The sequence below is a fragment of the Oryctolagus cuniculus genome, chromosome 2 (assembly GCF_051225735.1).
Source record: "Oryctolagus cuniculus isolate XC-2025 breed Fujian yellow rabbit chromosome 2, ASM5122573v1, whole genome shotgun sequence".
NCBI classification, from domain to species: domain Eukaryota; kingdom Metazoa; phylum Chordata; class Mammalia; order Lagomorpha; family Leporidae; genus Oryctolagus; species Oryctolagus cuniculus.
Window position 1 is genome coordinate 183,268,127 of NC_142868.1, and position 16,389 is coordinate 183,284,515.

The 16,389-nt window shown below is 43.2% G+C and overlaps 1 protein-coding gene across 21 annotated transcripts in view; it reads left to right on the plus strand.

The window, feature by feature from the left end:
* ITSN2 (intersectin 2) overlaps window positions 1-16,389 on the plus strand; it is a 169,815-nt gene that overhangs the window by 93,877 nt on the left and 59,549 nt on the right. For all 21 annotated transcript variants that reach the window (XM_070069353.2, XM_070069357.2, XM_070069350.2 and 18 more), the window contains 5 exons: window positions 1,159-1,295; window positions 4,190-4,326; window positions 6,584-6,681; window positions 12,458-12,633; window positions 13,301-13,445. In XM_070069353.2, coding sequence (XP_069925454.2) covers window positions 1,159-1,295; window positions 4,190-4,326; window positions 6,584-6,681; window positions 12,458-12,633; window positions 13,301-13,445 — 693 coding nt within the window. The remainder of the gene's footprint in view (window positions 1-1,158; window positions 1,296-4,189; window positions 4,327-6,583; window positions 6,682-12,457; window positions 12,634-13,300; window positions 13,446-16,389) is intronic.

A 16,389-nucleotide genomic window follows, 5' to 3' on the forward strand; every position in this document is an offset into this window, starting at 1 on the left:
GAAGGAGCAGTGGGCCACAGGGATGCACCAAAACCACGTAGGGTGTGGGTGGGGATGGGCAGGAGATGAGCTTCCCTAAGGAAGGAAGTTGTTGTTAGAGGAAGGGAGAAAATGCTGAACAGATAAGATAGTCACAAGCTTCTTCTGAGGCATTAGTGAAAGCACACATTTTGGCAAGTTTTTTTTTTTTTTAAGATTATTTATTTATTTATTTATTTGAAAGGTTGAGTTACAGAAAGTGAGAGGGAGAGACAGAGAGAAAGGTCATCCTTCCGTTGGTTCACCCCCTAAATGGCCGCTACAGCTGGAGTTGTGCTGAGCCGAAGCCAGGAGCCAGGTGCTTCTCCTGGTCTCCCATGGGGTGCAGGGCCCAAGCACTTGGGCCATCCTCCACTGCCCTCCCGGGCCACAGCAGAGAGCTGGCCTGGAAGAGGAGCAGCCTGGACAGAATCCGGCGCCCCAACCGGGACTAGAGCCTGGTGTGCCGGCGCCGCAGGCAGAGGATTAGCCAAGTGAGCCATGGCGCTGGCCCCAAGTTTTTTTTTTACTTTGAAATTGAACCATAGACTTGTAAGTCAGGAAGCTTTGGATCGGATCACCTTTGAGTCCTTCATAACACTTTGCACACAATTAGATGCTCAGTAATCGATTGTTTATTTCAACATCTATTTGGAATACTTTTTTTATTATTTTGAATTCTGGTCAAGATCTTAGGCAGACATTATCTGTTACATTCTTAGCTTTGAACTAAGTTATTTAATAATTGCTTCTATATTTAGTTCATGATCTTATTGGATAAAAGTTATTGGTAACTTGTTTAAACTATGTATGTAAAAACATGAATAAAGACCATTCCTCTTCAAATAAATGACAAGCAAATTGTATCCCCCATATTTTTAGTGGATTGCTTTTTTTGTTGCAAATAAGATCCCAAATCACAGAATTACTTGATGTGAAAGAAAATGATTTTAACATGTATTTGTCTTAATGGGCATACTTACTGTATTCACTTTTAAAATGAAAATTTGTTTAAAACATTTAATCTTTTTAGTTTAACTTGCTTTAGGAGTTTCTCTTTCGATTCAAATACCACAGTACTACGTAACACAAAAGCATTTGAATCATTTGCATATTGACTTATTTTTATCTTCTCTTCAGGAACTGAGAGAAAGCTATCATACACAGCAGTTAGCCCTTGAACAGCTTCATAAGATCAAACATGACAAGCTGAAGGAAATTGAAAGAAAAAGATCAGAGCTAATACAGAAAAAGAAACTAGAAGATGAGGCTGCAAGGTAAAATAGCTGATAAATTTATATTGCTGTTAGAATTCTAACTTTGTTTCCCAAGTCTTTAGTTTAACTGTGAAAATGTAACAGTTATCTTAGTGTGGTAATCAAATTCTAAATTGTATAAGTTTAGTACTACCTTCAGGGACTGAGTTTATGTTCTGTTAGTGAAAAAGAGAGACTCTGGAGTCAGACCTGACCTGCCACTTACTACATGGGTGAACTTGGCTAGATCACTTTCCCTTTTTACGCTTCAACTTTTCCATTTGATAAAAGACACAGGAATGTATAGCTCATTAATAATTGTGTTAATTAAAATAACATATCTAAAGGGGCTGGCGCTGTGGCATAGGGTGTTAAGCAACCGCCTGCAGTGCCAGCATCCCATATGTGTTCCCGTTCATGTCCCTGCTGCTCCACTTCCATTCCAGTCTCTGCTATGGCCTGGGAAAGCAGTAGAAGATGGCCCAAGTGCTTGGGCCCCTGCACCCATGTGGGAGTCCTGGAAGAAACTCCTGGCTCCTGGCTTTGGATCAGCACAGCTATGGCTATTGTAGCCATTCAAAGGGAGTAAATCAGCAGATGGAAGACCTCTCTCTCTCTGCCTTCTGTAACTCTGCCTTTCAAATAAATAAATCTTTAAAAATATAATAATAATAATAATAATAATGTAGCTAAAGAGCCAAGTATAATGTTTTGTACATAGTAAACACTCATTAGTCCATTTCTGTATAATAAATAAATCTGTTACTATTTCCTGAGAGATCATAAAATCCAAATGCTTAATTTTATAGAATAACACTGTGTTAAATGCATGTTGATCCAATTATCTGAGAAATGGCAATTACCACTGAGAAATGGCAATTGCCTCCATGTATAGCAAGAAATAAGGCATTTTTCTGATATCTGAAGTCTAGAACCATTTACCTAAAGACTTCACATGCTAAGGCTTGGAGAAGGTACTAAGTTGAGTGGTGGCAGCTCTGATGAAGATCATAAAAATACAAGTATAATGTATATTAGTTTTAACACTAAAATAATTAAGTCTGATTATAGATTGGCTGGATATCAAACAACAGTTTTATATCAAATGTCATAGAAATATGTACCGAAACACAAATATATAAAGGAAAAATATTATCTAAGTGAATGAAAAGGACTTTTTTTTTAATTTGAAAGAAAAAGAGATAGATAGACAGCTCCTGTAAGACCACCACAAAACACACCCAACACCAGAGTTAAGGGAAAGGTTTACTGTAGGGTGGGGGAAGCCCTACTGGCCAGGGGGAGAGGGTGAGAGAATAAGAGAGAAAGAGATCAGGAGGATCAGGAGAGAGATGTGTGCTGGAAGCAGATCCTGTTATACCTTAGCCAGGGGGCAGGGAAATAGGAGCAGTGAATCCCATTAGGGTAGGGGTGGAGCTGACACCTGTGGTTGGGCCATAGGGCTTAGGACTGAAGCTTACTGTGCAAGGTTGTGATGGGAGCCAGAGCCTAAGATGGCGTCTGGGGCATAGATGGTGCCACAGAAAAAACATTACCAGTTTACTAACAGTTCCCAACTACTGGTTTATACCCCAAGTGCCCACAATGGCTAGAACTCAGTGAGGGAAAAGCTGGGAACTGGGAGTTCATCCAGGTCTCCTGTGTGGAGGGTAAGGACCAAAAACTTGGGCCTCTACCTCTAGCCTCCCAGAGTCTGCATTGACAGGAACCTGGAATTAATTAGGAGCCAGATTATGGAATCAAACACAGACACTCCAACCAGTGTCCTAAGCAGTAGGTCAAGTGCTGGCCCCAAAAGACTTTTTGAAGTGGTAGCAGAATACCAGATAATCTTAACTATTTCAGCAGCAATGATTGGATCCCAGAGCCAGAGATTAGATGGGATAGTGGAAGTAAAAGCTGGGAGGCAATCCTTGTGCAGCTCCCTTAGAAGAAGGAGATGTAAATGTAATTGTTAGATTGGTTTGCTGGCCGGCGCCGCGGCTCACTAGGCTAATCCTCCGCCTTGCGGCGCCGGCACACCGGGTTCTAGTCCCGGTCGGGGCGCCGGATTCTGTCCCGGTTGCCCCTCTTCCAGGCCAGCTCTCTGCTGTGGCCAGGGAGTGCAGTGGAGGATGGCCCAAGTGCTTGGGCCCTGCACCCCATGGGAGACCAGGAAAAGCACCTGGCTCCTGGCTCCTGCCATCGGATCAGCGCGGTGCGCCGGCCGCAGCGCGCCGGCCGCGGCGGCCATTGGAGGGTGAACCAACGGCAAAGGAAGACCTTTCTCTCTGTCTCTCTCTCTCACTGTCCACTCTGCCTGTCAAAAAAAAAAAAAAAAAAGATTGGTTTGCTGAATGTTCCATTTCATATTCCCCCACACACACACCTTTTTTTTCTTTGTTTAGAGACAAGCAGGCAGGAGTAAATTGGAGGGTGCAAGATGATGTCAGTCATACACCGCAGCTCAGCCTTAGGCCAAGGCTCCTCCTCACATTGGCTGATACTGCTTAGTTCTCCGCTTCATCCTTTTTTTTTTTTTTTTAAGCTTTTATTTAGTAAGAAAGGTATATAAGAGAGTGAGAGCTTTATTTAGGGGAGAGAGGTGAATAGGGGTTCATACCAAGCACCAGGAACCAGCCACGTGGATGAGCATCTAGGCCAGGAAGCCTAGAGCACATGGCCCGAAGGCCATGAGCCCTGGAGGCGCAGGGCTACAGCAAGCCCTGTCCTGGCAAGAGGCCAGGGAAGAAGCGCAGGGCCCCGGGCACGCTTCGTCCTTGATCCCCGTTCCTATCCCCATCCCTATATGCTTTACTAGTTTTTTGCCTAGACAAGAACCAGATCTTCTATTATACTTTATTTAATGTAAAATATGGTTTAGGTCATTCTGCAAACTTTTCTTTTACATATAGGAAAGCAAAGCAAGGAAAAGAAAACTTATGGAGAGAAAGTCTTAGAAGGGAGGAAGAAGAAAAACAAAAGCGACTCCAGGAAGAAAAAAAACAAGAAAAAATTCAAGAAGAGGAACGGAAAGCTGAGGGGAAACCAGGTAAGAATAGGAATAAAAATAACAAGTTTGGCTTTTCTGACACATAGCAACAAAAACAATATGAGAAAAAGATCTTGGGGTGAGCTTTTGGGCCAGTGTTTAAGACTGTTTGAGATGCCCACCTCCCATATCGGAGTGTCTGAGTTGACCTCCAGTGGTTTTTGACTCCAGCTTCCTGCTGACATGCAGCCTGGGAGGCAGCAGGGGTTGGATCCCTGTCACCCACGTGGCAGACACATTTGGAGTTCCTGGCTCCTGGCTTCAGCCTGGTCCAGCTGTGGTCATTATAGGCATTTGGGGAGTGAACTGGCAGATGGGAGATCACTCTCTGTCTATCTCTGTCCCTCTTTCTGTCTCTTGAATTAACAAAAATAAAAATATAAGATCAGATGACACACTAAAAAGGATGAAAATTGAAGCAGAAAAATGGTTAGAGTAAAAAAAGAAAACCTTTGCTAAATTAAGCTTCACTTATTAGAATAGCCTGAGGGTGGAAATATTAACAGGAGAAAAGAAGGTCATGGGACCAGCACTGTGGCATAGTGGGTAAAGCTGCCGCCTGCAGTGCTGGCATCCCATATGGGCACCGGTTTGAGTCCCAGCTGCTCCACTTCCCATCCAGCTCTCTGCCATGGCCTGGGAAAGCAGTAGAAGATGGCCCAAGTCCTTGGGCTCCTGCACCCACATGGGAGACCCAGAAGAAGCTCCTGGCTTCGGATTGGCACAGCTCTGGCTGTTGCAGCCAGCTGGGGAGTGAACCATTGGATGGAAGACTTCTGTCTCTCTCTCTGCCTCTCCTTTTCTCTATGTGTAACTCTTTCAAATAAACAAACAAGTCTTAAAAAAAAAAAAGGTCATTGTCTCTGAGTAACTGTGAAAACAATCCTGACATTTGGTAACTGATGTAAACAGTTTTAAGTATTGTATTCAACCATTGTAAATAAGCTATTTTTTTTTTTTTTAAGATTTTATCTATTTATTTGAGAGGTAGAGTTAACAGACAGAAGGAGAGAGAGAGAGAGCTCTTCCATCTGCTGGTTTATTTCCCCAAACAGCCGCAATGGCCGGGGCTTGGCTGATCTGAAGCCAGGAGCTGGGGGGCTTCTTCCATGTGTCCTGTGTGGGTGCAGGGGCCCAGATGCTTCAGCCATCCGCTACTGCTTTCCCAGGCTGTAAGCAGAGAGCTGGATCAGAAGAGGAGCAGCTGGGACACGAACCAGCGCCCATATGGGATGCCAGTACTGCAAGCAGAGGTTTAGCCTACTATACCACAGCACTGGCTTCATAAGCTGTTTATTTTAATGAAATAACAGAAATCTTTGCACAGTGGTGTTTTTTCTCAGAATACGTAATCTTGTTTTGATTTACCTCAGAGTCTATTCCTATAATACTATATTATTATTTCTCTTTTGTGTGCATAACACTTTGATCTATATTAATGATAGAATGTGTTGAAAACTTCACTAGTTTATTAAAAAGCATTTATTCTAAAACTGAGCAGTGTGGTGTGGACATTTGGCCTACTGGTTAAGATGCCAGTTGGGTCATTAGCATCCCACATCAGAGTTCCTGGGTCTGATACCTGGCTCTGCTCCTGACCCCAGCTTCCTGCTAACGCAGACCCTGAGAGGCAGTGGATGGCTCTAGTTGGGTCCTACTGTCCACGTACGAGAATTGGATTGAATTCCCAACCCCTGAGTTCTGCCTTGAGCCCTGTTGTGGGCATTTGGCAATTGAGTAGGCAGCTCACTTGCTCTCTTTCTGTCAAATAAATAATAAAAATATGCACAACAAAATATTTGTAGTATTGTCTCCATTTGGGGGGCCCTTCTGCTGCTTTTCTTCCACACTGATCAATCTGTGGATCTTTCTGCAGCTAACCCAGTTTACTTGCTGAGCTTCTCATTTGTGACCTGCCTTTTGTTCATCTCTTTCTTGTCATATTCTGAGTCCCACAGATCAAACCACATCTCCCTTTGCTTAGTCTTTTCTTCCTCTTAGTACAGCTCAGCCTGGCCACTCCTCCCTACCTTCTTCCCTCAGTCTGCAAGTTCATTTTACATGAACATCCTTATTTGCTTTTATATTGATGATATGATTGGTCAAGATATTTAAATCCTAACAAGCCTATCAAATGGATTTCCATTATAGTGTTTGATACTCGGTGTTTTTCTTTTAAATTTAAAGAATTCTCAATTGAGTCATAGCAAAAATATATATACATAAAAGTAGCAAATAATGACAATTTTCTTTTTAGGTGAGACAGCTAATGCTTTGGTGAATTATAGAGCATTATACCCCTTTGAAGCAAGGAACCATGATGAGATGAGTTTCAATTCTGGGGATATAATTCAGGTAGGAAACAAAGGGTTTTTTTTTTCTTAAGTAAGCTAAATATAATACAATATGTTATTTTCTATAATGATATTGGGTATAATTTTTATGTGGTTATTTATGCTTCTAAAATATTTCCTAAAGGGTCAGCATTCTGGCATAGCTGGTAAAGCTAGTTTGTGTCCAGGCTGCTCCATTTCTAATCTAGCGCCCTACTAATGGTCTGGGAAAAGCATTGGAAGATGGTCCAAGTACCTACGCCTCTGCTTCTCATGTGGGAGACCTGGAAGAAGTTCCTGGCTACTGCTTTGGCCTGGCCCGTTCCCCACCATTGTGGCCATCTGGGGAGTAGACCAATGGATGGAAGATCCCTCTGTCTCGCCCTTTCTTTATGTAACTCTGACTGTCAAATACATGCTCACTTGGCTAATCCTCCGCCTTGCGGCGCCGGCACACCAGGTTCTAGTCCTGGTTGTTGGCGCCAGATTCTGTCCCGGTTACCCCTCTTCCAGTCCAGCTCTCTGCTGTGGCCCGGGAAGGCAGTGGAGGATGGCCCAAGTGCTTGGGCCCTGCACCTGCATGGGAGACCAGGAGGAAGCACCTGGCTCCTGGCTTCGGATCGGTGCAGCACGCTGGGCGTAGCAGCCATCTGGGGGGTGAACCAACGGAAGGAAGACCTTTCTCTCTGTCTCTCTCTCTCACTGTCTAACTCTGCCTGTCAAAAAATTAATAAATAATTAAAAGAGGATTTCTTCAATATTACCTGTTTGGCCTTCCTATATCCCTCAGAGCTGCCTTGGACAGCTACGATTGCCCTGTTCTAGCAGAGGAAGCATAGGCCCCCTGGAGATTGTAACCGTCAGCTCCACAGTACCAGAAGGGTGCAAGTACACGTCTTCTGATTTCCAAATCAAGTGTTCTTTCTACTGTGCCATACCGATCTTGTTATTTTACTAAATTAACAGTAAAATGGGGGTGGGGGCTTATTATTTTCTAGCAGCTTTTGAAAGAGTTGAAGGAGTTAGATTCTCCAGTCCTAACTGGATACAGGCCATTTGTTTCTTGAAACAAAAGGTCTTTATTGTACTGTTAAAATCCATGTAAAATGGATGAATAAGAGAAGATGTAGGGAATAGTGTTTGAGAAAGCCAGTTTGACATAGTTGAAAGAGTTCCTAGGACTTTCATCACTGCTCATTTTCTTAGTAAATTAAAGTAATATAGCCCAGAGTCTGTAGCCCATATCTGTTTTCTTTCATTCCTGCACTGTCAGCAGTTTGGTGTAGTTTATCAGTTAGGTAGTAAATGTTTAATGATACCAGAACTCAAGTACCCAAGATAATCCCCAGTGTGCCATTTCCAACACTTAGGGAGTGAACCAGTAGATAAGACACTCTCTCCCCCTCTTCCTCTCTCTCCCCCTCCCTCCCTCCCCCCCTTCTTTCTCTCTCTGCCTCGCAAATAATTTTTTAATTGAAGACAGAAATAAATGGAAATATATATTGCGTTTGTGATTGGAAGATTCAACATTGAGAAGAAATTGGTTCTCAAATTGTTGCATAGATTCAAGATTGTTTTAATCAAACTCCCAGCAGGCTTTTTTTGGTGGAAATTGACAGTCTGATTCAAAACCAAAACAACTTTGAAGAAGAAGAATACAGTTGGAAGTTTTATGGTACCTCAATTTAAGATTTATTTTTAAAAATAAGTCAGTTAAAAACAGTTATGTTATTAGCATTCAGAGAGGAAATAGATCATGGAGCAGAATAGATAAATACACACCCAGGCGCACACACACAGCAAATGTACAAAAGCAACTCAGTGGTAAAAGGATAATCTTTTCACAAATGGGATAGCCATTTGCAAAAAATATGAATTTTGATTTATTCCTTGCAACATGTATACAAATTAACTCAAAATAGATCAAATTAAAAACCTAAAGGTGGAATTTCTAGAAGAAAACATTAGAAAATCTTTATGACTTTGGATTCCTCAAAATTTTTTTTAAGATTTATTATTTATTTGAAAGAGCAACAGAGAAAGAGGGGAAGAAAGATCTTCCATCCACGGGTTCATTCCTCAAATGGCGGCAACCGCCAGAGCTGGCCCAGACTGAAGCCAAGAGCCAGGAACTCCATCTGGGTCTTCCACACGAGTGGCAGGGGCCCAGGCACTTAGGCTGCCTTCTTCTGTCTTCCCAGTTGCTTAAGCAGAGATCAGAAACAGAGCAGTGGGACTCCAACTTGTACTTTTTTTAAAAAAAGTAACTGGAATTCTTTTAATTGTGTCCTTTTTTTAAAGATCATTTATTTATTTGAATGTCAGAGTTACACAGAAAGAGAAGGGAGAGAGAGAGGCGAGGTCTTCCATCCGCTGGTTCACTCCCCAGTTGGCTGCAATGGCTGGAGCTGCACCGATCTGAAGCCAGGAGTCAGGAGCTTCTTCCGGGTCTCCCACGTTGGTGCAGGGGCCCAAGGACTTGGGCCATCTTCTACTGCTTTCCCAGGCCATAGCAGAGAGCTGGATGGGAAGTGGAGCAGCTGGGACTCAAACCGGCACCATATGGGATGCTGGCACTGCAGGCAGCAGCTTTACCCACTATGCCACAGCGGCAGCCCCTCCAACTTGTACTTTAATATGGGATTAGGAGTCCTAGGTGGCAGCTTAACCCGTTGTGCCACAACACCGGTCTCAAAGATTTTTTAGAATCTTAAGAAGTAGGTTTTCTTTTTGAGGAAAATGTTCTATAGCTAATCACAGTAATGGTTGTATAATTTTGTGAATATACTAAAGTCCACTTAATCATATACTTTAAATGAGAGAATTGCATAGTATGGGAGTTATATAAGACAATGCAGATTAATAAAGCATTATTAACAATAAAAAAAGTTAAACATACTTGTGCTGTGTGACCCAGCCATTCCAGTCCCAGGTATTTATCTACAAGAATTGAAAGAGTGTATGCTTGCAAAGACAGATATTTGTGGCAACTTTACTTATTCAAATGTTCATCAGCAGGTAAAAGTATAAACAGTGTGGTATATCCATGTGATATGATGTCACTCAGAAATAAAAAGAAATAAACTGTTCATACTTAACACAACATGGATAGATCTCAAAATAATTATGCTAGGCAAAAACGGCAAACGAAAAGGATATGTATTATATACATTTATATAAAATTCTGTAAAATGAAAACATCTACAGGGACAGGAAGCAAGCCACGTGTTTTCTAGGAGATGGGGTGAAGGTCAAGGAGAAGGACGAGAGGAAGGCCTTATAATGGAGCAAGAGGAAGCTTTTGGGAATGATGGATGTGTTCATTATTTTAATCGTGATTGTACACACATATTTAACTTAACCAACACTAACAACTTAAACATGAAATTTTTGTTAATTATACCTCAAGCTATTTCTAAAATGTGATGGATTCTGCATAATGTTAATAGATCAAATCTGTTTTAGATGTATATGGGAGATGGAGTGGAGAACAGGCACAGTTGGCACATTCATTTACTCTGAATTAAGCAGATAGATACTATTTTAGACAGTGGGTGTTCATAAAAGGCTGCCAGTCCCTGAGAGGAACTTCTTCGTAAAAAAAGGGTTTATGTTGGCTTATAGTTGGGATTTACACAGTTCAATATCAGGTGACCTCAGTAGCCTGGTGTCTGGTGTAGGCTGGCAGTGGAGTGTGCAGATGCATAGTCACATGGGGAGTTGTGTCCCCTGGAAGAAATCAGTTGTGAGGATAGCTTTTGGATTACAGAGAGAACTGGTCACTGTACAGATGAGCCTGTTTGGGACCTGTGTAGCCTGAGGCAAGAAAGCCCGTGGTGAACCTTGTTTATGGGACAGGAACCAAGAAGCAGAGGAAGACACAAACTATGAGGACAGAGGTGCCACACTGTATGGGAAATATATTTTATACTTGGAAAACAGTATTCAGAGATCTTATAGTTCTGTTAGAGAGGTCAAAAGTCCATGAAATAAAACCAGAGAAAACAAAGTTAAAAAACAGTCATGGTGGCCAGTGTTGTGGTGTAGCATAAAACTACCACCTGCGACCCACACCCCATATGAGCACCAGTTTGAGTCCCAGCGACTCCACTTCCAAGCCAGCTCCCTGCTAATGTGCCTAGGAAAGCAGAAGATGACCCAAGTTGCTTGAACCCCTGCCAGCCATGTGGGAGACCAGGATGAAGTTCCAGGCTTTTGGCTTCTGCCTAGCCCAGCCCTGGCCATAGGGGCCTTTTGGGTAGTGAGCCAGTGGATGAAAGATCTCTGTCTCTCCCTCTCTCTCTGTAACCCTGCTTTCAAATAAATAAATAAATCTTAAAAAAAAAAAAAAAAAAAAAAAACTATTGGTCAACTATCGGAAATTTAAAAATTGAAAGGAATTGCAATCAGTAGGAAACTACATGACTCAGATGTGAAATATTGGATCATAAAAATAGACATTAAATATAATTTTTAAAAATCTTCTATTGCTAAGTCTCAAATTTTTATATGTTCCAATTAGGTGAGGAGGTGGCCAGTTAAGGCAGAAAAGGCCTTTATTGTACACAGGACAGCATGGCCGAAGAAGTAAGATTCACATTTGGATGGCAAACAGGGGTGTGAAAAGAGGTTCAGCCCCCAGGGCGGCAGGCAGTCAACTTTTTAAACTTCTTTTCTGGGGAATGGGTCTTCCTATATGTAGATACCCTGGCCACTGCGGTCAGGTGGGTCTGAACAGGCCAAAGACCCCTTGACAGCTGTTCATTGTTTTCAAAGACAGCAATTTACCATGTTTGGTCTTAACAGTTCAGGATGTCCCTGTACAAGCTGCTGCCAAGCCTGTGGACTCTCGGGCAGTAAAAGCCCACTGTATAATTTTTAGGGTTGTTTTACTTGTATCTAATTTTATCAGGTTTGAAGTTTTGTGTCCCAGTGACCTAGCAAGTTCTAACATACAACAGTATTGGTAGAGTAAGAAAATACGGTGATGGAAAGGTAAATCTTTGTTTTCCAAAACCAAAGCCAGTAGATAATGTCTGTGATTGAAAAAATTTAAGAAATAACAGTATGAGTATGTTCTTTAGAAATACAGAAGAAACCAGTAAGAATAGCAAGTTATTGTTAGGAGTGGGAATCAGGGCTAAAGAGCAAGTAGGGCAAGTGTTTTCCATCTTAAGCCATGTGTGATGCTGTTTGTGGTTGTAAATTGTTTTCATGTATTAACTTGGATAACACTGAAATTTTAAATGTAAAAAGTTAATTTGTCAATCACTAGAAATAATAACTGTTAGTCTATAAAACATAGGGCCAGTGTTGTGGTGCAACAGATAAAGCCACCGCCTGTTACACCAACATTTGAGTGCTGATTTAAGTTCCACCTCTGATCCAGCTGCCCGCTAATGCACTTGGGAAACCAGCAAAGGATGACCCAAGTGCTTGGGCCCCTGCCACTCATGTGGGAGGCCTGGATGGAATTCTTGGATCTTGGCTTCAGCCTGGCCCAGTCCTGACCCTTGTGATCATTTGGGGAGTGAGCCAGCAGATGAAAGATCTCTCTCTTTGTAATTCAATTAAATAAATAATTTCTAAGAAATTTTTAAATTAAATAACTAATTCCATTAAATAAATATTTCTTTATTCAATTAAATACATCTTTTAAAGGATTTTTTTGTAGAAAATAGCTATTTGATTAAATGATCTTAATTCTGAAAATGAGAATACTATATAATAGTCTGCATCTATTTTCATTATAAATATGTGGATTCTAAGCACTGTTAATGCTTCCTTTTTTCCCTTAGGTTGATGAAAAAACCATAGGAGAACCTGGTTGGCTTTATGGTAGTTTTCAAGGAAATTTCGGTTGGTTTCCATGCAATTACGTAGAAAAAATGCCATCAAGTGAAAAAGCCGTATCTCCTAAGAAGGCCTTACTTCCTCCTACAGTATCCTTATCTGCTACCTCAACATCTTCTGAGTAAGTGTTTAGCTAATAGAGGAATTCATGTAGCTGTGCCTGTGTGTGAACTCCAATATGTAGGTATGCCATCCTGCCACTTTGTCATGTTACAATCGAAACTAGACTGGACCTCCAAGAATATTATTTGTTCCAAATTTAATACCAACGTTTAGTCAGTGATAACATAGATTAGTAGTTTGTTCATTTTTTTTTTTTTTTTTTTTTTTTTTTGACAGGCAGAGTGGACAGTGAGAGAGAGAGACAGAGAGAAAGGTCTTCCTTTGCCGTTGGTTCACCCTCCAATGGCCGCCGCGGCCGGCGCACCGCGCTGATCCGATGGCAGGAGCCAGGAGTCAGGTGCTTTTCCTGGTCTCCCATGGGGTGCAGGGCCCAAGCACCTGGGCCATCCTCCACTGCACTCCCTGGCCACAGCAGAGGGCTGGCCTGGAAGAGGGGCAACCGGGACAGAATCCGGCGCCCCGACCGGGACTAGAACCCGGTGTGCCGGCGCCGCTAGGCGGAGGATTAGCCTAGTGAGCCGCGGCGCCGGCCAGTAGTTTGTTCATGAATTCCTTTTTTTTCCACAAATTGTAAACATACTGTATGTATCACAAACAAGTTGATAAGTGGTAGTATTTTATTAGTTTCTAAACAGGTAAACAAACTTAAAATGTTATCTTTGCAGACCACTTTCTTCAAATCAACCAGCATCAGTGACTGATTATCAAAATGTATCTTTTTCAAACCTAACTGTTAATACATCATGGCAAAAAAAATCCGCTTTTACTCGCACTGTGTCCCCTGGATCTGTGTCACCTATTCATGGACAGGTATGTTGTCTGTAATTTATTCCTTGAATTTGCTCCTGATTCATACAAAATAAAATGAAGATTTTATACAAAGTCATCATTCACTCATTTAACTAGTTTGTAGCATTTAGTTTCTATTATTAGCATTTATATATGATGTGAAGTTGAAGAAATGATTATTACTTAGATGTTTCTCAGCAATTAACTCCCACTGTGTAAAGTTGCTAACAGGGGCTGGCACTGTGGCGTGGTGAGTAAAGCCACCGCCTTCAGTGCCGGAGTCACATATGGGTGCCAGTTCGAGTCCCAGCTGCTCCACTTCCGATCTAGCTCTCTGCTGTGGCCTGGGAAGGCAGTGGAAGATGGCCCAAGTCGTTGGGCCCCTGCAACCATGTGGGAGACCCGGAAGAAGCTCCTGGCTCATGGCTTCAGATCGGCGCAGCTCTGGCCATTGCAGCCATTTGGGGAGTGAACCAGCAGATTGAAGACCTCTCTTTCTCATTCTCTCTCTCTCTATTTCTCTCTCTCTCTCTCTGACTCTGACTTTCAAATAAAAAATAAATCTTTTAAAAATAAGTATAAAATAAACAAAGTTGCTAGCAGGTGTTTCTAAGCTCAGAATATCATTTTTATAATTTCTATTATAAATTCTTGATTTGTAGCTATTGTAAGACGATAAAAAAATTTGGACTTTAAGGGCTTCTGTCATTTTTTTCTTAAATAATTCATTTGTCTGGGAACCTTGGAACTTTATTGCATATATTTAGCCTTTGATTTAGATGTAGTCATTGCAGATGCAAGGATACTTCAGAAGGTCATGGAAAATGGAAACAGAAAGTAAGTTTGCTCTATTTTGGTGTGAAGGAATCTGGAAACTCTGGGCAGGTGTCGCTCCCCCTCTTCGTGGAGGAACGACACAGGACCCTGCGCTGTTCTTTCGTCTGCTCGGCCCTCCCCGGGTTTGCTGCTGGTTCTTCCCGGGTTGGCTACTATCCCTTCCACCTCCGTGGAAGGGCAGTTCCCCCTAGCCACATTCCCCACTTCCGCAGGGGAGCGGCACACCGCCGGCCGGCTTTCTCGGGGGCTGCACGGGTTCCCTTAGATGTTCCCCATAGATGTTCCCTGGTGCATGCCGTCTCTCTCCTCCTTTATAGTCCTCCTCCGCCAATCCCAACTCGGCTGCCCACACGCCGAGCACGCTGCTCTCCTCCAATCAGGAGCAAGTCCTACAGTTTATTAGTTGAACTGGAGGCAGCTGTGCGGAAGCTGTTTACTTCTCTCCCAACGCCATGTTGTGGGAGAGCAGATGCATAGAATAAGTCTTAATTTCAGTAACTTAGTCCAGTCCGGATTGCTCCCCACAGGCAGGAGTCTGGTGCCCTGGCTGAAGCCCCACCTGGGACACCTGCAGCACATACTGCAGTGCTGGGCTCGAGTCCTGGGCTCACATCCTGGCTCCTCTGCCTCCTTCCAGCTTCCTAGTAGTGCACAGCCTAGAGGCAGCAGGTGCTGGCTCCTGTACCTGGGCCCCTGGGAGGCTGGGCTCCTGGCTTTGAGTTGCCCTAGCCCTAGCATTTGGGGAATGAACTAGTAGATGGAAGATCTGTGTGTGTGTTTCTCTCTCTTTCTCTGCCTTTCATATAAGATGAAAATAAATAAAATGCTTAAATTAAAACTTTTGGGCCGGCGCCGTGGCTCACTAGGGTAATCCTCCGCCTGCAGCGCCGGCACACCGGGTTCTAGTCCCGGTCGGGGCACCGGATTCTGTCTCGGTTGCCCCTCTTCTAGGCCAGCTCTCTGCTGCAGTCTGGGAGTGCAGTGGAGGATGGCCTAAGTACTTGGGCCCTGCACCCGCATGGGAGACCAGGAAAAGCACCTGGCTCCTGGCTTCGGATCAACACGGTGCACCAGCTGCAGCGCACTGGCCGTGGCGGCCATTGGAGGGTGAACCAACGGCAAAGGAAGACCTTTCTCTCTGTCTGTCTGTCTCTCTCTCTCACTGTCCACTCTGCCTGTAGGGAAAAAAAAAAAAAAAAAAAAAAAAAAAAACTTTTGCAATCCATACGTAGTTTTTTCATGATACACACTTTCCATGAACTTTTTGAAGATCCTTTGTATTGTTGCATTAACATTATTAAAAAGAGGCAGGCGCCATGGCTCACTAGGATAATCCTCCACCTTCGGTGCTGGCACACCAGGTTCTAGTCTCGGTTGGGGCACTGGATTCTGTCCCGGTTGCCCCTCTTCCAGTCCAGCTCTCTGCTGTGGCCCGGGAAGGCAGTGGAGGATGGCCCAAGTGCTTGGGCCCTGCACCCGCATGGGAGACCAGGAGGAAGCACCTGGCTCCTGGCTTCGGATCAGCGCAGCACGCCGCCCATAGCAGCCATTTGGAGGGTGAATCAATGGAAAAGGAAGACCTTTCTCTCTGTCTCTCTCTCTGTCTAACTCTGCCTGTCAAAAAAAAAAATTATTAAAAAGAAATCACAAACTTCATAAGAACAGGACCCTTTAAATTTACCTTCATTCGAAAATGTGTATTCTAAGTAAAATCTGGACTGAGTAATTAGCCTAGCAGTTGAGATGCCTGTATCCCACATTAGAGTGCTTGGGTTTGGGTCTTGGCTCTAGCTCTTGACTCCAGCTCCCTGCTAGTGCAGACTCTGGGAGGTGGTAGTGATGGTTCAGGTAGTTGGGTTCTTGCCACCCGTAAGGCAGAACTGCATTGAGTTCCCAGCCCCAGCTTCTGCCCTGGCCTACCAGTGATGATATAGGCATCTAAGGAGTGAACTGGCCACTGGAAGTACTCTCTCCCCCTCTCTCTGTCTCTATGTCTCAAATACATTAATATTTTTTAAGGATTTATTTGAGAGGCAGAGTTACAGACAGTGGGAGAGACTGAGATAGAAGTGTTCCTCCCACTGGTTCACTCCCCAAATGGCCCCAAGGGCCAGAGTTGAGCTGATCC